The sequence below is a fragment of the Peromyscus californicus genome, unplaced genomic scaffold, assembly GCF_007827085.1.
Source record: "Peromyscus californicus insignis strain IS unplaced genomic scaffold, ASM782708v3 Scaffold_13__1_contigs__length_99412109, whole genome shotgun sequence".
NCBI lineage: Eukaryota > Metazoa > Chordata > Mammalia > Rodentia > Cricetidae > Peromyscus > Peromyscus californicus.
In genome coordinates this window covers 21335973-21361727 of record NW_026294424.1, presented here as the reverse complement: position 1 = coordinate 21361727, position 25755 = coordinate 21335973, and the positions used below count along the sequence as shown (strand labels likewise).

Genomic DNA, 25755 nt, shown 5'->3' with positions numbered 1-25755 from the left:
TAAAGACACGAACACGAACATTCAGAAGCTGTGTGTTCAAATTCACATTGCTAAGTCACAGAATCTTGAGTCAAAACCAGACATTATGAGCCCACGGACCTCCTGCTTCTCGTCAGTGCTTGTTTGCATGTGTGAAACATATTTCTGAAAGACACAAAGAGAAGGTAAATTTGTGTTTACCTTTTAATACAGCTGTAACCAAGGATGAATGAAAAGAATGAGTCAGTATCAATATGGGGTAATGGGGACCGTATTTAATTTCCTTCCCAAAACAACAGAAAACAAAAGTAGCACATGATTATATATGTATATACCATATGATCATAGGCATACTTATTAATTATATTACTACATCTATAGGTAAGAACTTATTTCAAGGCATTGGATATTAGGCAATAAAATAGAGTAATAACTGAATGAAAAGTAGCAAACAAACCACCTTGAGACTGCCCACATTATTCTCTGGCCAGTGTACTTAGGCTACAGACTAGAAGGCAATCCACACCAAAGTATTTTCTACAGGGAAAGAAAATGCATGTTTATTCAAATACTTGACCATATGTGCATATCAACAGTTGCATTTGTGATATCCCCAAACTGGAAACAATTCCTAATACATAAATAAACCGTAACATGCCCAAATGATGACTAGTCCTCAGTAATAAAAAATGAAGCAGTTATTGATCTCTACAACAGATAAATGAATCATAGATAACTCTCCCTAGTAAAAGAAACTGAACAACAACAAAAAAGGGCAAGCTATATGGTCCTTTATGTAAAATTCTTAAAACTGCAAATGAATATGAAATTACAAAGCAGAGCACCGGGAGCCTGGGCAGGAATGAAGGACTGTGCAGGGACGGCAGGAAACTTTGGGGTGATGGGTATGTTCATTGGCTTATCTGTGGTGATGGCACTATTCATACGCCAGAACTCATCAAACTGTACATTTTAAATATGTGCAATTTATATTGTCAGTTTTGCTGAAATTAAGATGTTTTCAAAAATAGAATACTTTAATTAATAAGATGAAAGTTTCTATGTTTTCTATTTTATAACCATAGTGTATAAAATGTGTAAGAGCAGGGATATACTTTACCTTATTCAGATATGATTTCTAATGCCCCAAATTGGGTGCCACAATTGCTACCTCTGAATAACAAATCTCCCCAAATGTAGCTGCATAAAGTGTCCATGTGCTATGTCGTGGAGTCTCTGTACCCGTGATCAGGGCACAATGGAGTGACACCCATCTGCTTTGTGATATTCAGGGTCTGGATCCCCTATAGCTCCTCTGCATCACTGGTCTCTGTGTGCTATCAGGGTGGAGGGTAGCCAGACATTGGATGAATCAGTTCTAGGCTCCTGAGAGAGCCAGGAGAAAGCTGGGCCCAAAAGCTTACATTCACTTCATTATTTCTGTTTGAAGTTGGTAGAAAGATTTTCTCAGTTTGAAGGTGAAAGGATGCAAATCCCACATATTGGTCGATCATTTTCAACATATTTGTCAACACTGTAAGAACACATTCACAGAAATATGTAGTGGTGGAATCACATTTTGATTTATTTATTTAAAATCAGGTCTTTCTATTTGGTAGTCTTGGCTATCCTGGAACTCATTATGTATACCAGGGTATCCTAGAACTCACAGGGATTCTCCTGCCTCTGTCTCCCAAATGCTAGGATTAAAGGTGTGTACCACCATGTCCAGCTAATGTAGCCATATTTAAAATTATACTATGTCACACAGTGTCATCTAAATGAATATCATTTGTCAGAATTTTTCAGTTTCACAAACATTCATCCTACAAAGACTATATCCTTTTATATAATAGGGATCAAGGAAGAACACATTATCACACACCATAGCAAGTGTATAATTTAATCTGATGAGTTTAATATGATGAATACAGGAGAAAATATGAATAAGGACAATTTGGCATATATGGTTGAAGTCTTGGAGAAGATATTTACTACTTTCAGGATCCACTGGAAGAAACCATGATTCCTACCCATGGTCTGTAGTAGATGCTGCCCCGCTGTCACCAGTCAGATGAGGATTTAGTGAGTAATGAACAGCACCACACCAATCACTCAACAATGTGTATAGAACCCTGATGTATAACTAAAATCATGTGCATACGGTGTATGTGTGCACATATGTGTGGGTGAGTGCAACACAGGAAGATGCTGGGTGCCCTTCTCAGTCACACCCAGCTTTACTTGGGTGAGACAGTTTTCTCACCAATCTGGAGCTAGGCTGGTATTAGGTGAGCACAGTACTGGGGTTACAGGTGCTCATGACATTCCTGGCTTTTTATACGGCTTCTGAGGATTCAAGCTCAGGACCTAGTGTGTCCAGCAAGGGCTCTTATCTTCTAAGCCATTTCTCTAGTCCCTAAATTCTATTTCAATATGGAATTTTAGAGCCAGGAGTAAACTCAGCAGTCCTTCAAATAATTTGCTAAAGATTATAACCCTATTTATTGCATCTCTAAAAGTTCACATGATATTACAGATGCCTACTCTGGTATTCTATGTGGAGGAGATTGTGGAAGTTGGTTCAGTGGGAATTACTTCATTGGGATAATATTTTGTGATACAAAATGAAAAGTGTGTTTACATACATCTTAAACCTACAACATTACCCTCATCTTATTTATAAAGCACAGGCTCTGCTATTATTTTTATGCACTGGTAGATTTTGGCACTTCTGTAGTTTCCTTTGATATGTGATTTACTATATTGACTAATCCTGAAGAGAGAAATCTAGAGTAAATAAACAGATTGACATTTGTCCAGCAAGAATACATGCTCTGAAGTCTTAGAACATGTGTTACAAAAACAGGAAAGAAAAGATGAGAAATTCAATTTCATTCCTTACCAAAACTTCTAATTGGGTCTCTGTCTCTCTGTCTCTGTCTCTGTCTCTCTGTCTCTCTCTCATCTGTGAGTCTCTTGATAATAAATATGCCAAAGGGAGTTAAGTTCATGCTTCAGAGCTCGGAACATTTCCCTCAAAGATGGGCTACTAATCATGAAGTAAAGAGAGGAAAGCCATTTGCTTTTTTGTGGCTCTGCCCCTGCCTTGGTCCTGCCAGGCCTGCCTGAACATCAGCGGAGTTCAGTGGTAATTAAAGCAACAGTGTTGTGAGAAAAGTGTGAATTACTTTTACGGGGAGCCTTGGATGTTGCTCCTGACTGACAAAGCACAGCGGGGGGCCTCTGCTGGGTATTAAAGAGTGACAGCCGTGGGCCTCAGAAGGTGGCTTCCCAGCACAATGCAAAATTGTGACTTTTCACAAGTTGGTATCTCTGCCATCATCCGAGTTATCGGCTCAAATTTTAGATTTGTATTTTTCGCTTTGGCATGTCTATGAGCAAGACTATGCAACATTCGGGAAATGTGGTCTGGTTGCTAGAATTATGCAGAGCTAAGCTGTATTTTCTGTCTTTCTTTTCCCTGGATTTTTTTACTCCATTATGGAATTATTTCAGCCTTGAAGGTTATTGAAAATGTAAGGAAAAAGCAATGAAGGGGTCACCTGCTTAAGCCTCGTAGCGAGTTATTCTAAAGCTCAGTGTCAAGGCTATTTCTGTCATTTTTATTTTTAAAAAATTAGTGTGTGTGTGTGTGTGTGTGTGTGTGTGTGTGTGTGCGTGTGTGTGCATGTGTGCGTGCCTCTGTGTGTGTGTGTGTGTGTGTGTGTGTGTGTGTGTGTGTGTGTGTGTGTGTGCATGCGCGCGCGTGCGCGCGCCATGGAGCACATATGGAAGTCAGAGGATAACTTGCAAGGTTTGTTTTTCTCCTTCCACTACGTGGGTCTCAGGGCTTCAGACCAGGTCATTAGGCTTAGCAGCAAGTGCTTTCAGCAGAGGAGCCACCTCACCAGCCCTTTCTATCATTTTTTTAAAGAGAAGTGAAGACAAGCACTCTGTTGACAATGCCCAATGGATGCAGCTTTGTGCTCTCAGGATATAAGCACCTGGGTAGATGGACTCCTTGGATCCAGTCAGGAAACGGTCAGATGGCACTCTAAGTGGCTCGGTCTCTTGTTGAGCCGGCTCCCACACAGATGTGATACATGTTGATTCTGCTCCTTGTCTAACAAGAGGAGGGAAAACGGTATTAGCAAAATCTAATAAACCACCTTCTGCAGATGTGAGGCAAGAAAGGAAAATAGCTCAATGGACTATTAATCACTTCTCCATTCACAAGTGAGCACACACTATCAGGATTCCTGAGTCAGCTTCACAGAACAGAACAGGTGTGGTCTGTGGAAAGCTATCACCAGTGTAGACCCGGCAGCCGCATGTGCACAAAAGAGGGTCGTGTGAACTAACAGGAATGTGAGCCAGGAATGGTGTTGTGTTAAGATTACAGAACAGAAGTTTAACTGCCAGGTAATATGCTTTTCTTTCTTTTTTTTTTTTTTTGGTTAACACACTGTCCATAAATAAAGGGACAAAAAGTGACCCCATCCAGTGTGACCAGCAGATTAGTGTGTGGATCCATGGGCTCAGCCAAGTCAAAGCCAAGTGACATCATGAATAACGGTGGCTATGAGGTTGGACAACAGAGTCCTGATGTCCACACACAAACTGTGCAGCTCTAATTTCTTCATGAGCAACAGTGTTATAAAATTTACCCCCATCTTTTTTTTAAGATCGGGTAAATTAAAATGTAAAGGACATTTTAAGAAAATATCTTGCATTTAGGATGTAGTTGACGACCCGACCTTGTCATTGTCACCATTCAAACTAGGTGCTGTGATGAGGCATACAATCACAGAATTCCCTTTGCTGTTAGATGTACTGACTGTGATTTGTTAAGCAGTGGGCTAATATTTTTAAGTAGAAGGATATGAAATGGCATTTAGGGGATGATGCTGCAAAATGCCAAACAATAGATAGTTTCAATAGACAACAATCATATAAACAAAACATCTGGGGTGCTCTAAATGACATTGTTTCACCCCACTAGTACAAAGTTTAATTAGTATATAAATAGCATACTCGTTTACAATTGACATAATGCCACCTTTTCTCATGCTGAGCTGTCAGGGCCCGTGAAACTGTAAAATTTCTGACACTAAACATTTGTTGTAAACTGATCCTTCCCAAAGTAACCTAACTAAACTGAAAAGACAAAAGACATAAAAATTATTTAAAAATAAAAATAAAAGGCCACTACTCAAGTCTGTTAGAGAAAAGGACCCAAACTGCTTTGGGAGAGAGATTCACTATGTTATGTTGGGTTGAGGGTACACTCTGTAAAAGAAAAAAAATGCATGAACCACCAACCCCAGAGTGATGAAAAGCAGAATGGGTAAGGAAAAAAAATACCCTCAATTGACACAGCTATTTTCATCACATCAAATCAGCCATCTGTTCTTGACACAGTTTATTATCATTAGGAAGACTTTCTCAGTTCAGACATGGTGATGAGGAAAGACGAAGAATTAACAGATAAATAACCAATTTGGAAAATTCAGGCTAAGACCATTTTCCTCAATTTCTACTCCCTCCTTTCTTCTTGCTCCAATTACTCTAAGAAAGGCTTCAGTAGCATGATTAGACATGTTTATGGTGTTGTTTTTTTCCTCCCTCACATAAGCATAACAAACCACACACACTAGGTTTGTACCAAGTGATACACATGTGATGAACTTTGAACACAAAAATGATAATTTTGTAATGTTGAAAATGACTGCATACACTAAGAATAACAGTTGACCACAGTGAAAGTTAAGGGAATTAAATACTATGAATAAAAGTCTAAAGATATGGATGTTTTCCTCCTGGAATTCATTCATCAGAAGTCCATGCATTTACCTTGGGACAAGAATGTTTAGGGAAGATAGCCTCTGAAATCATCACAGAGTGCCTCTAACAGCCCTGTGTGGTATTACAGAGAAAGACAAGTAGATGCAGAAAACTAACAAGAAGAAGAAAATATTTAAGACATATGATTGTCACTGACTTCATAAAGTGAAGTTGGAAACTTACAAAAGCTAAACTCATAAATTTAAGGGGGGGGTAAAGTTAAAATAAAACTCTTGACAAATATCAGCTGACTTGCTTAAAAATTATCCAAGCTGGTTATTTTAGCTACTTAATGTCAAAGAACAAAATGTTTGACTCTCACTCAAATAGTTCACAGATTCATGATGTTAGATTTATAATACTCTAGCACACAGATTATAATACTCTAGCACAGATCAAGCTAGAAATAATATGTTTTTGACTAGAAACTTAAAAATGCTAAGAACAGTAACCATTAAAGTTAAGCTATGCAGACTCCTCAAAGCTTCTTCTATCCCTAACATTCAGGAAAGCCAGACATGGTGACTTATACCTTACAGAGTGAGACACTGTCTAAATAAATAAATAAATAAATAAATAAATAAATAAATAAATAAATAAGCTAATGTCTGGAGTATTTTGTGGGGGTGTATCCTTTCTTTGATTACATTTTAATGATCTTTTATTCTGATGATTACTAATTGCTAGGTATACAGTTTTTAACTCCTCATTCTGTATCCCTGTTGCTGTATTATTTTGTACTTGATATACTCCATTCTCATTTTTGTCTGCCATTGGCTTCCCTAGTTCTTCTTATATTATTTGTTTTCTTTGTTGCTTCAGAAAAGCAGAAAGCCAAATAGCTTCAAAGTCATTCTTCCACAATAGTGAACACCTTAGCCAATGTACATTAAGCTGGCACTGTGCTAGGCTATGGGCTTCACAGAGAGCTGGGCACATATGGTCCCAGGCCTTCTGTAGCTTAACTTTCTGGATCAGATTAAAAAAAGAAAAGAAAAACAAAAAGAAAGAAAAAATTACATCCTTAGGCCAAATCCAGCTTGACATCTTTGACATCTGTACATAGATTTCTGTAATTAGATTTTGTGAAAACACAGACCTCGAAAATATTTACATATTGTCTATAACTGTTCTTGGGCTACAAAGAAAAAGTTAAGTAGTTCAGAATATTTGCTCCCAGACTCTTTATAGAGAATGCTGATGGACTCCAGAGTCATCTCCAACTGGTTCAGCCTATCCTTTCTTGGCTTGGCAAGTATGCCCTTGATTTCTTGTGGTTCAGTGATTCCATTCACAGAAATGGACACTTGCTTGAATTTCAGCCACCGTTTCTACCTGCTTGCTTAGCTTAGTCACACACACACACACACACACACACACACACACACACACACACACAGAGAGAGAGAGAGAGAGAGAGAGAGAGAGAGAGAGAGAGAGAGAAATGACCAGTATGAGATAACTGAAATTAATTTTTTCCAGAAGCAACTTTTTTCTACCCCTTCCAATCACTAGCAAATAAACTTTAAGTCTTTCATTTTCCTTCAACATCTAGGCAAGAAGAAAGAAAGAAAGAAAGAAAGAAAGAAAGAAAGAAAGAAAGAAAGAAAGAAAGAAAGAAAGAAAGAAAGAAAGAAAGAAAGAAAGGAAGGAAGGAAGGAAGGAAGGAAGGAAGGAAGGGAGAGAGGGAGGGAGGAAGGGAGGAAAGAAGGGACCCATATTCTTTATGTACTCTTGTTTATATTGCTGGTTCCTCATCCTGGGCCCCCAAACCCCACACTTTGACTATTATAGTCAAGTAAGAATCATGCTGTAGTCAGTCTCTATGCTTAAAAATGCTTTGTCTTTTACTCTCCCATCACCTTGCAGGTATCACCCTAATCTACAGTAGCTTTCCAATGAAATTCTCAATCTTTGGATGAGGATCTCTTTTGTAAGGATGCCACAAAATTGCTTCAAGAGTTCCACAAACACAGCAGTGTCTAGAAGCAGAATAAATACTGAGTATGCTGGTTAGATGCATCACAATCTTCATTTCCCAAATGTGCACAAATTCTGTGGCATCTGAAATACAGAAGTGTTGACTGAAGTTACTGATTCATTGTAACTTTTTCTCATTTTGTATTTTCCTTAGCAATTGATTCTAAAAATGCAACTCCTTTTTGACTGTATCTTGTAAGATAAAGGTCCTCAGGGGCCATTGAATGCTTACTCTATCCTTAGGGAGGACTTTAATCAATTCACAATGTGCCTATGGGAGTGCAAGGCCTCAGTATCAGAGAAAAAAAATCAAAAGTTAAAAACAGTTAAATGTTACTTTCTCCTTCCTTCTCATGACCTTTCACCTTGGCAAAAACTATGGATTTGGAAGTTTTATGGGGATGCAGAAAAACCTTAGGGAAAAGAAGATTTCCCAAACCTAACATGGTTGTAGACATCAAGGGAAAGGAACTCGAGGGCTCCTAGGTATTTCTAAATAGTCCAGCTCTGAGGATGAAGATGAGCAGATGAATATGGGGATAGAAATTATGTGGCAGAATAAGTTGCTCTGACTCAAGAAAAAAACAGAATTTGGCTGTAAGTGCCTCACTAGGGGTGTGCGGACATTTATTTAGCTCCTATGGTACACCAACCATTACATTATGCCTTTTAACTTCAATGAAAAAAAAATGTACTTATTAGAAGAGTCACATGAATTGGCTATGTTCACATTGTTAAACAGCAGAGGGGAGCTGGAAAATAGTTCTACGAGGCTTTCAAGCTTCTTCACACTTTATTCATCACCAAGCTCTCGCTTCTGAGTACTTGAAGAATTTTCAAGTCACTGCAATCATGAAGACCATTGTGCAACTATCTTGTATATCATAATCCCTTTCTATATACCAGCAGGTATTATGTCATCAATGGAAAAGGCAGAACCTATTTATTACATGTAAGTCCATACATTGAAAATGACAGTTCTTTAAATATATAAACAAGTTAGGGCTGTCCTAAGAAGAACGAGGGCTCTCCACTGAGACACATTGGTACTCACAGAACCTGGTATGTACAGAATCTAGCTCAGAATGGAAACCATGACTGTTGTGACTGATTTGTGCCTTAAATCCATTCTCTGAGTCAGTCTGAAAGATACCTATGATTCCCTGGAGCTCAATCCCTTCCTGTTGCATGATGCTGAGGGAAAGTGGTAGAAACCCTTTATGGCTGGAACTTGCAGAATGTAGCTCTCCAAGCTGGGTCACATGCAAGTAAAGAGTAAGTAAAATAGGAATAAAATGATGGCATTTTTCAAAAAACAGCTCTAGGTCCTTGAAAATGATTATTTCTGTTTGCCTGTAACTGTAAAAATGAGTTTCAGGTAATAGCTTTTCTTTTATATAGTAAGTGATGAATGACCATTTAAGCATTGACTCATCTACCAACCAAGATAGAAAAAAAACTATAAAAACTTACTGTGCTAAAAGGGAATGTGAAGACAGAAGTCACCTGATTTTTCAACTAGGTGATTACACCATGGGGATATTCATTTGTCTTTGCGTCAACTCTACAATTACATAAAATATATTTTGCCATTCAATAAAATCAAGCCCTTTAGCTTCTACAGATTATATTTTCCCCAAACCCTGTAAATACATTTTCTTCATTCAAGTTAGTATATATCCTTTTAGACATTGAAAATTGTGATATCCAATCAAACAACATATAAAGACATTCAGCAAGTATGACATAATTCTTCTTTGAATATCTATTTTCTCAAAGGAACATGTAGGAATTTTAATTCCTAGTAGAAATCAGGCCTGCTACAGAACAGGGTGGGGGAAGAAATGTATGAGAAAAAAGGAAAGTAGAGTTCCTCCAAGGAGACAGATTTTTGGAAAAACTTACTGCAATTTTGTTATTAGTTTTTGCTTGTCATAAAATTATAAAAACCGATTGTTTAGTTTCCGCAACACTTCAACAACACTACTAATATAGTGACTGAAACTTTTAAAAGAGAGAAAAGAAAACAGAAAGACAGGGAAAGGCCAGAACGTTAATCATTTTCTTGCTTCAAGAAAAAGGTGGGGGTCGATATGAATTTCCTTTTCCAAACCCAAACTTCAGTGAATTTGAGAGCCTCATTCCTTAGCACACTGCTGAGGGGTAACTATCTTAGTTCTGACTGTTGATGTCCACCACTGCTCATCTTCTCACAGCAGAATAAATTCTTAGCCAAATCCATCCTCCTTCCTATCTGACTATGGTTCCTAACTAGAATTACAAAGACTAAAGAATGTGTGACTGGGAAGAATAATGCCAATGTTTTTTCCTTGTTGACTACATTCTTAAATAATGCAAATCCATACCTCCACCTAGGCATTAAATTAAGGAAAAGTGAAGACTCCAGCATACACAGAGGAAAGCTGTCTGTCTTCCTGTTCGCACGCAGCTTCACCAGATTCCATCAGTTGTGTCGATTCCTGTAGAACATTTATTCTAAAGGCCATCTAAAGAATTTCAACAGATAAGGTAAAGAAGCAATGGAACATGGAATCTCTCTCCAGTCCTTAGTTTTTTAATCTAATATTTTTGATTAATGTTGGATAGAATTAAGCAAATAACTACAACATTAAAAAACGTTTGACAAATACACTTATTAGCTAAGCCTAGAGCTCTCTCTCTCTCTTTCTCTTCCTCTCTCTCTCTCTCTCTCTCTCTCTCTCTCTCTCTCTCTCTCTCTCACACACACACACACACACACACACACACAGATACATGTTCACATACACGTGTGTGACTCTTTTCCTGGGGAGATATGAAAAAGGTCTACTCATCTCTGATGGGGAAGTAATGAGAGGCCAAAGTAACAATATCATAAAAATCTAACATGATGAATCAATGAATTTTATTGGGGTTATTTGCAGGAGTATAGGTGAGGGATTACTTGCATAAGCATGGGTGACTCAAAGAAAGCTATTTCACTAATAGTCCACCCCAGTCAGCAGACTACGACTCACAAAATATGGAACCCTGGAGCTTGACTGGCTGGAGAGTCTTCCTCAGAAGCCCTTAGTGCTCATAAAACCTTGGTAAGGGCAAAGTGTTGTGAATCTTGTAAGTTTCAGGGAATTTATGAGACTTGTGAGATGTTTATTTTCTAATCTTTAATGTGTCTTCTTCAATATAGAATGTTCCAACTTGAGTCAATTGCTTTATTTCAACACACACACACACACACACACACACACACACACACACACACATACACACACACACACACACACACACACACACACACTTGTGCTGTCCTCACAGTATACGGCTTTTCTACTAAATCTTGCAATGTATCTAGCTCTTTGATAATTGCTACCATACATAGTTCACTCTGTAAATAATCATAAAAGATTAAAATGCTTATTAGCTTCACAGTATTGGATATTAGACAATAGAAATAAATTCTTAAAATCATTATTTAGAGGATATATAGAAAGAATTTGAGTGACTGGTTTATGTTACATTAAAATATATTAGAACACTATATTAAATAAAGCAAATCAGGTCTGTTTTCAAAAGAGGTACATATTAAGTTTATATGTGACTTTGCAATTGAAAAATATATTAATATCTTTTTAAGTCATGGAGGAAATTATCAAAATCATATTTAAATTGGTCTAAATTCAGCCACTCCAAAATAGCTGCCCTTAGCTTGAATCTTATTTTCTCATTTGTTTAGGAACAGATTCAAATACATATTTGCTTCCCATTACTATTAGAACAAATTACCAAACTCAGTGGCTTAATAAAATGCAAATTTATTATCCTATAGTGCTGCAGGTAATAAATCTTACAAGGCTAAAATAAAAGTGTAAAGTGCTTTCTAGAGACTCTGGTAGACAATCCACTTCCTGACTTTTCCAAGTTTGAGGGCTGCCACATCACACCCTTGGATTCTGGAAAACTTTCTCATTTTCAAAGACAAAAGACCTAATTGAGAATTCCTCAGATTGTATCACTCTGACTTTCTGTCCCGCATCCATTTTGAAGGACTCATGTGATTATATTAGGCCTGACTGGTATATTTCCAGGCATTCTTTCTACTTAAAGTCAGCTAATTATCCACAATTTTGTTTCCATTTGTGATCTTTGTTGTTCTTTGCCATCAACCACACCATATTTATAAACTTATTTATTTTCTTTACTGTTTTGCAGTGATGTTATTGAACCCAGGATCTTGCACATCTAGCTAATCACTCTACCATTGAGCATCATCCTGTAACACGAATCTTAAAAGGTCTTATAATAAAAAAGCCAGAGTCAAATATTGGGGTAAAAGCTGAAAGATCACAGAAGCAAACAGCCAGCCACTAGCTTACCTCTACGAAATCCTCAGCCTCAAGAGAGCGAGTTCTTGTTTCCTCATGCCTTATATACCTTTCTGTGTCCTGCTATATTACTTCCTGGGATTAAAGGCATGTGTCACTGCTGCCTGGTTCTGTTTCTCTCATGTAGCCCAGGGTGGCCTTGAACTCACAGAGATCCAAAAGGATCTCTGTGTCCCGAGTGATGGGATTAAAGGTGTGTCACCACTGCCTGACCTCTATGTCTAATTTAGTGGCTGGTTCTGTCCTCTGATCCCTAGGTAAGCTTTATTGAGGTACACAATATATCACCGCATCTTCCCAAGTGTGTATGCCTGTTATTTTAAGGGGGGGGGGAGTTAGTTGCCTTAAACTTAATAAACAAGCATTTTCTAAATTTAAAATTAAAACAAAAAATGAATTTTCTGAACTATAATGAATGTTTACATTTTAACCATTATTAAAAATGTTCAAGCTTAGAAATAAAATAATATTAAAATGCAAGGTTATAAATTATGATCTTAGAGTTATGTCTCCAAAATTATAATTGCTTGTCTTTCCCTTAGAAAAATACAAAATTGTGCCACTTGTATTATTTTTATTTCATCAAAGTGTAAAAAGTTAAACTCAGTCTTTAACATTGAGTCTCTGATAGCATGTAAATCTTCCTTGTAGGTAAAATCACCTAAACAGTATCCACTTGGGGTTTTTTGATTTAACTTTTCTCTTGTTGCATGGTATTTACATTTATTTATTTGTTTACTTTAAATATATTTTCATTTATTCCTTGAATATTTTATGTGTGTATACAATGTACTTGATCATATTTCCCTCCCCCCTCCACCTGCTCCCAGGACATCCTGCCCTGCAGTATCTCCCCTCCACCTGCTCCCAGGACATCCTGCCCTGCAGTATCTATCTCCCTTCCAACTGCTCCCAGGACATCCTGCCCTGCAGTATCTCCCTCACAACAGCTTTTTGTTTTGTTTTTTAAACAGCCCAACTTCTTGTTTTTTTTCTGTTTTCTTTTTCTTTTCTTTCCTTCAAGTACTTGGTCCAGTTAGTTCTGCCCTTTACGCATTCTTCACTCTTCACGGTTTTCCTGCCAAGGGCAATATCTCTGAAGAAATGACTGACTCTCTTCCTAGCGCCCATCAACTGGCAATTGTTCTCAGCCAGGTGTGGGGCCTCATGAGCCTCTTCCCATCCATGGTGGAATGTCCACTGGCTTGTCTTGGGCAGGGTAACAGCAGCAGCCATGAGCTCCTGAGTGCAATGGTCCTGTCCTGTCCAGAAGTCACTTTTGCAGAGCAGTCCTTCCAACCTCTGGCTCTTACATCTTTCCATTTCCTCTTCCATGAGGAGACAGGGCTAAAATGCCCTTACAAATGTATTTGCTGGATCTTTATGTATTACACTTTTTACTTTGGCATCTGGGTCCACCCCTCCACCACACAGCTTTGCATACATTTTTCTGCAGTTCACTAGAGTTGAGTGTTGGGTACCTGAGGCTAACCTCATGTTTCTTTGTGATAGCCTATTTGTTTCTTCTCAGCCTTGATAACAATAGCAAAATACCTTTAAAAATCTACTTGAATGATTACTCTTTTAATCAAGCTACATTTGTACCCATCTTTTCCTAAGACTATAATATTTTTCATCTATTTAATCAGTATTTTCTTTCATTGCATGGCATTTGTCTATATTTACCTTGCAGGATTTTTCTGAATCATTTTATAGGTTTTTTCTTCTAGGATTCTCAGTACAAATTACATTAAATCATCTTTATCATTTTTTTACAGCGTTATTTCTGATTGCTTTTGTGCTTGTAACTGCCCCCACACACACACATACACACACTTATTCTGAGTATCTTAAGATTTCTCTAGGTCAAAAATTAAGTAAACCTGTGTCTACAGATCTGCTGGATAAGTAGGGAAGGTTAAGTTGGTGTGACCTAAAAAAAAGTTCTTTGAAGCTGTGTTCCTGAAACAGTGAGAATCTAAACCACATTTAGTTCTCAACAGCTTACAGAGCAAGTTTGTGTAAATCATCTCATTTAACCTTCAAGTAGTGAATCATTCAAAAGACACAGACAGACAGTATTATTTTTACATTTTAGATATTGGTAAAAGTTGATCACCTGAATCATTCCCTATAAACAGAATGGTAGATGATGTCAGTTAAAAAAAAATGTCATTTGAATAATCTGGTCTTTTTCTCTTTTGCTCATTTCCAAAGGAAATACTTATTTCCCCAGACACCCTTGCAATATATTTGTGCTATATACTTGATGAAGTAAAAAATAAGAACAAAAATCCACCATTCAGCAATGACCATGCAACACATTTCCTCCCATACAAGTTCTGACTAGATCCATCCCTGCTTAGCTTCTGAGACCAGAAAAGACTGGCACATTTAGGGTGATATGCTAGAGCTCCCAGGACATCTTTCTGACAAGGTGAAAAGACATTTTGCTTCTATGCTGAGAGTTAACAAAGGGTTTTACTGCTCTGATAAACACTGGGTAAGGCTGGCATCTCAATCTCCTCCCTTCTTCTCTGCCTTGATACATGTGCAATACCAAGAGACGGGTGATTATTGGAGTCTTGAGGAGAAAGGCAGGAATAAATCTGATAGGATTCACTCCACCAAGGCTGACTCATGCAATGGACACCCACTGCCTGCCTTCCTCCAAGTTCCTAATTCCAGGAGACAAGCACGCCTCTCTACACCCAAGTCATATGAGTAATAGCTTATGTTACTTCTAGCTGAAGCGGTCTTAATATTTTCAACCACTGATAATGTCAAGAAAATGTTTTCAGCTCAAAATCACGTATACACTTAACTTCAATTTATATCATAAAATAGTTGATACTTTTCTTATCTTTTTCTTATAATTAGAAAGATTAATTAAGGAGCTGTGACCTCACCTGGGAGGAAATAAAACCTCCAGCATTTTAACTCACTGGGCAAGTATTCAAAATGAATTGCTCCCAGAAGCAGAGTTAATTTATGCCAGTTGAATAGAAAATAATATTAGTTTAATTCATTGTGTTTCCAAGTAAATCAGAAGAATAACAATGACTGAAATTTCTTTGTGTACGAATCTAAATATTTTTCCTTATTTGCAAGACTGTATTAGACACTGAATGATTATTTTCATTTACATGGTATAAGCAATTCACTTTCTCATACATCTTAAAAGTCTACCTACACAAGAGATAAGAATTATGCTGTTTTATATTAAAATTGATATAATTTCATGAATCATTTTCATTGGCTGATGATTTATAAACTATTTTCCTCTGGAAAAACCTCATTATTTTTGAAGACACTACTGTTACTGCTCTCTAAAAGAAAAAAGGAAAAAGAATCCAACTTAAAATGTACCTACCATGTTGTGCTGATTTACAAGTTAGGAGTGATTTGGGCAAAATTTTTAATTGGTTTTGAATTGTTCAGTTTGTCTCAGGACTACATAAACATTAAATAATTCAAGGAGGAAATGAAACCTTATAACATAGCATATTAAAGTTGTTTGGGCAAGGTTTTTTTTTTTTTTTGCAATAATCAGATAATTATATATAACTAGTCATCATTACTTGAAACAAATTACTTTCTGTTGAAGCATGAAAGAGGTTCCCTGGCACTATTCTGAGCTCAACTAATCTTATTGACAATAGGTGTCTGTCTGCAGAAACTGTTCATTGGTTCTGTGGATGGGTTGTGCAGCGTGGTATGGGCTCTGCTCTGTAGTGAGCCTCTCTTAATTATATCATTTTTCAAATAAATATTTGTATCTTTTATTCTGAAAAATCACAGGTTCGGGAAACTTGGCAAACAAGTACATATTTGGAGTGCAGAGTGCTTTGTCTTTCATTCATTGTAGATTATCTGTAATAATACTCTGCTTCAGGACACAGCAGATCAGTGAAGGGAAAAAAGGCGCACAGTTATTCACTGTGTATTTAAGTGCTTAAACAGAGGAGTCACTCTGCTTTCAGACAGTCTTGCTCCACTAATTCACTGGAGTCAAATGGTCTCAAGTGCTGTGGTGTGACAGTCAAGAGCATTAAGGCACTTGTGCAGGGGAAAGGCTTCTATTTGGGAAAGGGGAGATTCTTTGGCTCTGCCTTCACAGATTAAATAAAATTAAAAACTAAGGCATTTGTCCAACTAATTCTGGCAAAGAGGAAAAAACAAAGTGGGATCAATTATTCTGAGTAGGTATAGATGGTGATAGAGTTCAGTAGAGAAGTCCTCTACTGCGTGCACACTTTCTGTACCGAGAACTGGTTTTGTGTTTATGTGTCCTGGAACTGCTCACTGGGATATTCTTAGGGGGATTCACTTGGGGGGTGGCAAAGGACAAAGTCACAGCTAACTCTTCCTTCCTATGGAGATGGTGGTAAAGCTGCTTTCATATGAGAGAATGGACACACTGGAAAGGTCAACATCCATGGGACACGTGACTTCTCTCTGAAATCATAACCTGAATTAGTTATTAAGTTTAAAGACAAAAAGGGAATGATCAGCTAATTTTAGTAATTCACAATGAACCCACTGTAAAGCTTTGGGTTAAAATTTTCATTGATGCCGTTTGTGAATTTTCTAAATTGTGCACCATTGGATAACAAGTTTTCTACCTCGGGCACTAGATATTTAATTTTTCTCTTTCTATTTTCAATACCAAATGCTACAAGTGGAATTTGCTTACATATGTGAGCCTTATGTTTTCCTCTAGAAAAAAAAAGAAACAACAAAAACAAAACTCTCTTATTACCTACTGCCAGTTTTCAGCGTGAGGTGGCTTGTTTTTGTTTTCCTTTTCTGTTGGTACCATTTTTCTGTTTGTCCTTCCCTACAGCAAGATCCTCCGCTTTAATTCCTACACCTACATTCTACATTTCACCATCTGAAAAGGAAACTTTTTCATTTTGCTCTTCTTTAGAAGCACTTCTCATTTCAGAAGGAGCTTACAAGGATCAGTCATGGGGATTTCAAGTGGAATGGGTGTGAGGCTTGCTCTAGGTAGCTATTGCTTTCTTATTAATCTCCTGAAATATAAAGGGGGGAAATTAAGAGTTATTCATGTTTTTTTTCATAGCTCTGCAGTAGTTCTCCTGTGGGTTCTGTGCCATGGTTTGGGGTAAAGGCTGGGCATGTCTTCATGCCCATTCATTCCTACATGTGGAAGTTGAAGCCAGGTGTCCACAACTGGAACTAATTGGTGAAAATTTTTCTTATCATCTCCATTTGATTTCCTGACTTTCTTGTGATGTTGTGAATAAATTTCCGGAACAATCAAGAAGGGAAGTAACTTGAGCCTAGGTGGTCTTGTTCAAAGTTCTTACTTTTAAGAGTTCTGCTGTGTCAAATGGCAGTGGTCCATGCCTCTAATCCCAGCACTTGGGAGGCAGAGGCAGGCCGATCTTTTGAGTGTGAGGCCTGCCTTGGCTATAGAGTGAGCTCCAGGACAGTCAGGGCTGTTACACAGAGACACTCTGTCTCAAAAAGCAAAACAAAACAAAAGAATATGCCCTGGAGCACCCCCCACCACACACATACCACCACCACCTTTTCATTATTTTTCTCCTGCTGCTTGGGTTCAGCTCAAGTGTCAACATCACAAAGAATTAGCACAGGAGGAACTGTATTTCCTTTCTTTTCTTCTTTCCTTCCTTCCTTCCTTCCTTTCTTTCTTTTTCTTTAACAGGGAGGGTTTTTTAACATTTATTTTATTATTTATTTAGAATTTCATATATTTCATTTCCCCTCCACAAAGCACCCTATCCCACTCCCTTCCTCTCTTCTTCTTCCCACTCCCTCTCAACTTCATGACTTCTTTAAACATACACATACAAACACACACTCGCACACATCAATGGACTCAGTAGGTTGCATGTATACATATATTTTTCATATCATGTTTAGAATTGACTGAAAAAAATGAACACATACACACATGACTTGTCGAGTCCATTTAGTGTTGCTCATACCTGTGTGTTTAGGAATGGCCACCGCCGCTGTGGCTCTAAGGCCTACCACCTTCAGAAGTCGACCTGTGGCAAGTGTGGCTACCCGGCCAAGCACAAGAGAAAGTATAACTGGAGTGCCAAGGCTAAGAGACTAAACACTACCAGTACTGGGCGGATGAGGCACCTGAAAATTGTCTATCGAAGATTCAGACATGGATTCCGTGAAGGGACAACACCTAAACCCAAGAGGGCAGCTGTTGAAGCATCCAGTTCATCTTGAGGAATTCAGTCAGTCATAAAATAAATGTTCTGGTTTCAAAAGAAAAAAGAAAAAAAAAAAAAGGATTTTTCCCTAACACCTCCATCTAAAACTCTCACGCCAAGGCTTAAATTTTCATTTGAAAAGAATACAGGAAGCAGATAAATTTCACACCATAATTAAGAAATCAGAAAAATCCTTAATGACACATCTTGAGAATAAATTCAGCTTCTTCAGGAGCTTAAGGAAACACAGGAGTAAATGGAAAGGAACGATGAACCACGGGCAAAGCACACATCTGACAATTGAGAGGACTTGAGTAGACCAGCAGCTGGATTTGGGCAATACCACGAAACGGTTCCTAACTTGACCAGGCATAACTTTTGTTATAGTTATGTACCAAAAAGTCCATATTGGTAGAGACTTTTTCAAAATTGTGTAAGAGTGATATACATTGCTTTAATTTGGAAATAAAAAGAGGAATGTGGGGCATGTTCTTTGTATGTGTGATAGAGCAAGGTTTTTTCTGATTTGCATGTCACTTTTAGTGACAGCTTTTGTTTAAACATCTTAAGATGGTGACACTTATTCTTGTATTTGTCTTAAGTTTTATTTAATTGTTGTTGGAAATATTTTTTCAAACAATTGTATTAATCTTTTCATCATAATATTTTTAAGTTTTTATTTATGTGTGTGAGTGTGACCTGCATGAGTTTCTGTGTACCATGTACATGCAAGATCCCACAAAACAGAAGAGGGTGCCAGATCACCTGGAACTGGAGTGGCAGGTGATTGTGTGTCACCATCTGGGTGCTGGGATCAAAACCTGCGTCCATTACAAGAGCAATAAGTACTCTTAACCACTGAGCCACATCTCCAGCCACTCAAGTTACCAAAATTCTGGAAACTTTACTTGACTATGCATCTGAATTCGATTTAAATTATGAATATGCATATGTACATGTATGTATATTTATAATGTGTGTGTGTGATTATGGGTATGTGCACGTTAGTCAGGTACCTGTGGAGATGAGAGACATAGATCCCTCTGGAGCTGGAGTTACAGGCAGTTCTAACAGTCCAACCTAGGTGCTGGGAACAGAACTCCACTGCAGGTTTAGTACATGCTTTTGACAGGTGAGGTGTCTCATAAAATGTTTGAAGACAAGACTTTGCTTAATATATTTCAGGTGCCTAATATTTTTAAATTCTATATTTTACATATAAACCAAATTATCTATGGTTGCACTGATAACTAAAATCTAAACTGTATGCATTGATGGACTACAACATATGTTTCAATGCATGAATATTTCACGGGATGCTTATATTGGTAAACATCTACCTCCTCAAACAGTTTTCATTTCTTCACAGTCAAACCCAGTTCCCATTTTAAATCTCATTAATTCCTTTTAACCCACAGTGTCCTCAATATTAAGCAATCTGTACAATTATGTTTTTTCTGTTTATGGCAAATATAAAATGGAATAGTGTTTCCAATCTTTCTTGTTAAACTATTTTAAGTTTTTGCCTATATGTTTCTTTCACTGTATTGTGTCCTCATTTGGATTTATTGTCATTGGTAATATATTCATCCTTATTTCTGTTTTACATTGAGCTAAAAATTGTCCCTCCTTTTATATTTTGTTGCTGGTATCTTTATTCTCTGCTTTTGAATAAATTTGACTCTGTTTTCTCACTACAAATTTCCTTTTTCTCAAGATTCTTTTCTACATAAAGATTCCACTAGGAAATTCTTAGAATTGATAAACCTTTCAGCAAAGTGCCACAGTCTCCCCCACAAATGCAGAGATAATCCTGGAAAAGGAGGCAGAAAGATTGTAATGGCCAGAGGTGGAGGAGGACCAGACCAACACAGTATATCCTCAACTTGACTGGACCCCTGCATTTGTAAAACCTTAGCAATTGTGATGGCTTGCACAAAATCAAGCCAGTCAATATTCCAGCATGAATGGAAAGGAGTCATAAGTGCATTCTAGTAACTATGACACTGTAATATCTGAGTTGTGAGAGTGTGAGTGAGGTAAAAATACAGGTAGCATTTTAGTTCATTTTCTAATTTCAATGAAATAATCTACCATGACACAAGATCTTATACCTAAAAGCATCAGTGAGCTGTTAAATTCAGAAAGGGAAGATTTATTCCATTGCTTCATGTAGCTTGGAACCTAAGATAACATGAGCAATTGTTAACTTTAGAATATTCTGTTCTGTTCACATTGTTTTTACATTAAAATTATACATGCACATGTATTGACTATGGTTGTCCATTTCTAGGAATTTGGGTATTCTTGTTTAAAAAAAAGCAGCCTATTTTAAGATTTTATTTTACATATTTTATTTTTATTTTGAGGGGAATCCAAATATCTACACCATGAACTTAAATTCCTATGGCTGCCAGAACTGACAGAGAATTATCAAGGCAGAGCCAAGTTCACTCAAGACTGTCTACGGCGCTCTTATAGCTATAGTCAAACCAAAATATTGACAAGATCTTCTCAAAACAGCATGTATAACTTGTGGCTGAAATAAGCCTGATGTAAGAAAGAATACAGATGGCAGTATAATCATAGGCTGGGTCTACGAGATGCCAAACAACACATTCAGAAGTGAAAGGCTCAGTAGATCAGTTGGTGGGTTTTGTGTACATGCCATCAAGCAGCAGACTTTACTGACTTCACAGAATTGACTGGCTCTTTGACTCCACTTGAGCAGATGTTTCTCTATAATATAGGATCATTATTACTTGTCAAATCTATAACTCAAATAAGTTCTATGAATAATGAACTCCTTCCCTGCTTCAAAAGAACCTGAAAGTCCCTCAGTCTTCACCCTTTCTCTGAAACTCATTCCTATAGATCATCCTCAGATCTTCCATCTTATCACTAGACCTACCACATGGTCCCCACCATGAAGTTCTGCCTCACCCCATACGTACTCTAAAAGAAGACAAACAAGTGGTGATAGACCAGAACTATGGGCCATTGAAACCTTCCCTTCCTTGTTTTTGTTAAAGTATTTTGTCATGAAATGCAGCAAACATTGAGAGACAGATAAAAATAGATGAAATAAATGAACAAACAGAGAAATGAAAATGCATGAAAAAATACTCAGAAATTTACACTGTAGAGTTTCTCATGTGAATATTAACTAATGATACATGAACATTAACAGTCTTGAGGAAGAAAATTCAGGTACCATTATGACTATTTGATTTTTCTACTTTGTTAAAATTCATATTGGGTTTTTTTTTTTTGGCGCGGGGGGGGGGGGGGGTGTTGAAGGAGCATTTAGGGCATGGACAATGTGATGTATCTTTGCTCAGTGTGATGGGGACCTGAAGGAGGTGCTTTGAAATCATATGGGGACAATAAATAAAGCTTTCTAATGATTGATTGAAGATGGCAACTACAACTTTCAGAAACCATGATTTCCCATGCTTTCATGGCATAAATGCCTATTACTGAGAGCAGGTAGTCCCTTAAGAATGGGTAGAACATCTTGTTCACTCCATCTATGGTAATGAAAGCTTTGCTGGGTATATTAATCTAGGCTGGCATCCATGGTCTCTTACTGTCAGCATTACATCTGTCCAGGACCTTCTGGCTTTCAGAGTCTCCATTGAGAAGTTTCATGTTATTCTGATGGATGTGCCTTTATTAGTCACTTGGCCTTTTTCCTTTGCTGCTCTTAATATTCTTTCTTTATTCTGTATGTTTAGTGGTTTAATTATTATGTGGCAAGGCCCTCTGCATAGTGAGACAGTTGTGTAGCATGATCTCTTGGGGGGCCCCCTGGCAGTAGAATCAGAGTCCATCTCTGGTGCATAAGCTGGGCTTATAGAACCCCCTTCTATGATGGGACCCCTTGCACAGCATTAGGGGGGGGGGGGCTTGGACCTGCCTCTACTAAATGTACCTCCCCAAGGCCTTACCTTCTTGTAGGAAGGAATGGAGGGTGGGTTGGGAGGGAGAGGCTGGGGAGGTGGGAGGAGGGAAGAAGGGGATCTTTGGTATGTAAAATAGTTAAAAAATTTTTTCTTAATAAAAAAAGAATGGCTAGAAAATTTTTGCAGGAAAAAACAAGTTTTTCTAAAGTAGAGCATATGTATAAGCCTCCATCACTCTTTCCTGTTAATGTCTTGTTTATCTTATTTAGTAGCGTTTAAGATTTGACGTACCGTGTGGAAATTTTTCCTCAACCAAAGAGTGTACAGGAATCCAAATTATTTTTAACGTGTGGCCAGAAAAATCTTTCTTACTTTGTGGTAGTTTGAATGTAATTGGCCCCCATAATTTCATAGAAAGTGGCACTATTAGGTGGTGTGGCTTTTTTGGAGTGGATATGTCCTTGTTGGCGGAAGTATGCCATTGTGGGGGCGGGTTTTGATGTTTCCTATGCTCAGGATACCGTCTAGTGTGTTAGTCGACTTCTTGTTGCCTGCAAGATGTAGGACTCTCAGCTACTCCTCCAACACCACATCTGCCTGCATACCGCCATGCTCCCCATCATGATGATAGTGAACTGAACCTCAGAAACTGTAGGAGAGCTACCACAATTAAATGATGTTTCCTTTATAAGAGTTGCTGTGGTCATGGTGTCTTTTCACAGCAATAGAAATCTTAAGACATATCTATTATGTACCATGAATAATTTGGTACTTTGATACGTATAAACAAATGCAGAATTAGATTAATTAGCCTTAAAACTCAACATAATAAAAACAGAATTTCTTAGTATCTACTACAAAAATGTAGATGTCTTGTTTGCTTTCATTGCAATGCTCATTTTGAATTTTCTTGGGCTCCTTTGTATAATTTGTATTTGTATATTTGCTTTGATTCATTCCTTTCCAGATAATTAGTTAATGAGCTTATATGAAGCACCTACTCTGTGTCAGAATTGAAACTGCATAAGGATCTTGTTTAACTTTCAAACTTGTAAAGGTGCCAAATGATTACATTTGAGCAAGCAGTACTTGCTCAGATTTCTGCTCAGTATTATTACTTATATTTGTATTAAAACATAACTCTTATGGTCTTACAGTCTTGTTCTAAACTCAAGTGTATTAAAGGGCCAGTGGGTTAGATTTTTTTTTTTTTTTTTGGTTTTTCGAGACAGGGTTTCTCTGTGTAGCTTTGTGCCTTTCCTGGGACTCACTTGGTAACCCAGGCTGGCCTTGAACTCACAGAGATCCGCCTGGCTCTGCCTCCCGAGTGCTGGGATTAAAGGCGTGCGCCACCACCACCCGGCGCTAGATTTTTATCCACACGGACATAGTGAACCATTTAAAACTATGAGTATTGCATGTTTGCAGTCTCCATTGTGGATTCAGACTTGTTTGGAAGGGGCAAACACCCTGGCACAACCTCCACGTTGGGTTGTGGTCCTGGCTTAGGAGTCATAAGAGGCTGGGTCTCCCCTTTTTAGGCCTTGGGGAATCCTGTCATTGTCTTCCATTTTAAAGTTATCTTCTCAGCTACAGAGGATGGTCAGCCACAGGGGGAATGTGAGGAAGATCCAGTAGATCATGCCTGGGTGAGGAGATACGCCGTCAGTAATGAATTCATTCAGGCAGCCTTTGTCCTCAAAGAGCAGTGCTCTGTGACTAATGGCAAAGAAATCTCAATCTCTGGCCAGTACCATACATGTCAACGTGGTCTTGAAATCTTAGTTTCTCTTAGAAAGACCCATATTTTCTTCAGTTTTCACTACTTTGGAGACCATCTGTACCAAAGTATGCTATGAAGGCAATTGAAGAGGACTATCAGTTTAAAGGGAAACAAGAAAAAATGCTTGATGAGGGGACTGGACCTGCCAGTCAGGACACTAAGCTCATTCATTATTTGTGCCCATTACCGTGGTATGTCTTAATTACTCTGGTCTGGCTTTCTACCCAGGGTTACTATGTTATCGCTGGTTTTCTGTCCATCCCTCAATGAAGCCTGTTTAGTATTCATGTTCATTGTAATAGCCCTCTGCTGGAGAGGTGCAGCAGAAATAAAAGAGACTAAAGTAACTGGAAATTTCTAGAGTTGCTCCAGCAGTAACCTAGCTCCAGAGAGGGCCTTTAGTGTATCTTCTGGAACCTGGGAACAAAGAAGAAGGACCTTCCATTTGATTTTACTTGGAATTTCTGGTGCAACCTGACTGTGCCTGGAGGTAGAAAATAAATGACCAAGGTTGGTAAATACTTGCTACATCATTTGGGATTTTTGAAGCAGTTATTCATTCATGCTTTTGCATTTAAATCATTATTTTGTAAAACAAAAAGGAAAAGCTTAACGTATCAAATGGCACTCACTATGAACGAGTAGCATGCATATATGAAATGGCTTTGTTGCTGTGACAAGGCTTCTCTCAGTCAAAGCAAATGAGGTGAGACCCTCTTCTAAATTGTTTCGTATAATCCTAGGCAATACAAATTTTGAAAATTAAAAAGAAAAGAACAAGGACCATCTTCAAACATCTGATCACTAATAGAAGTTTCAGTTTTTCTCTCTCACACTCATGCGCAAACCACCACCACCGATTCTGTTTACTGGTTTTAGTACTATTCTTGGACAGATAGCTCATCTGTATTTTATCAGCTGTCTCTATCATTATAGCTTATTGTAAGGTAAGATATCATTGGTATCTTTTATTATTTGTCTATGAGAGGCTGAACAAAGTGAGAGGCATAAATGAATTCAGTTTTACAGTACTCTGTTTTAAACAAATATCACTAACTACACACACACACACACACACACACACACACACACACACACACACACATACATGCACACCTAATTATCATTTCTTACACATCCCTCCAAAAACCAAACCTATAGTTCATAAGCCACACACATGACAGGCAGTAAATATATTCCCCCTAATTTAAAATTTTATTGCGAAACACCTCCTGCACTATGTTAACCTATACTAAATAACATCCTACACCCCCAGTTTTACTGGTGTTTGCCTACTTTGGGTTCAAAATGGAAAACAACACTAACTCCGATTTCTAGATATCTGCTATAATTAAAAATAAAATAGAGAGAATGACCCCCTACAAGAAAAAGACCTAAAACTGCTGGAGAGATTGACTTGAACTATAATAGAAAAGCAGAATCAACCAAAACACCTTGGGTTTTTGGTGTGTTTTCCAAAGATTTTGTGTTGTGAAAGTCAGGGTTGCTTCATATTTTTGTTCATTTCCAAGGCTCTTTCTGAAGCCAAGCCAGAACGGAGATACAGATGTGGGCCCTCGCTCTCAAAGCTGGCAGGTGGTTTTCGTGCATGTGAGCCACTATTGCATTAAGTGCAATTTTTCTATTGAAACTCGTGT

At 37.8% G+C, this 25755-nt stretch overlaps 1 protein-coding gene across 1 annotated transcript in view; it reads right to left on the bottom strand.

Moving 5' to 3' along the window:
• Nucleotides 1-239: 239 nt before the first annotated feature.
• Nucleotides 240-25755, bottom strand: part of LOC128109018 (uncharacterized) — a 545235-nt gene continuing 519719 nt past the window's right edge. The window contains exons 5-6 of the mRNA XM_052736024.1: nucleotides 3987-4105; nucleotides 240-1513 (exon numbers count right to left, since the gene is read on the bottom strand). Of these exons, the coding sequence (XP_052591984.1) occupies nucleotides 1320-1513; nucleotides 3987-4105 (313 nt within the window). The 3' untranslated portion in view covers nucleotides 240-1319. The remainder of the gene's footprint in view (nucleotides 1514-3986; nucleotides 4106-25755) is intronic.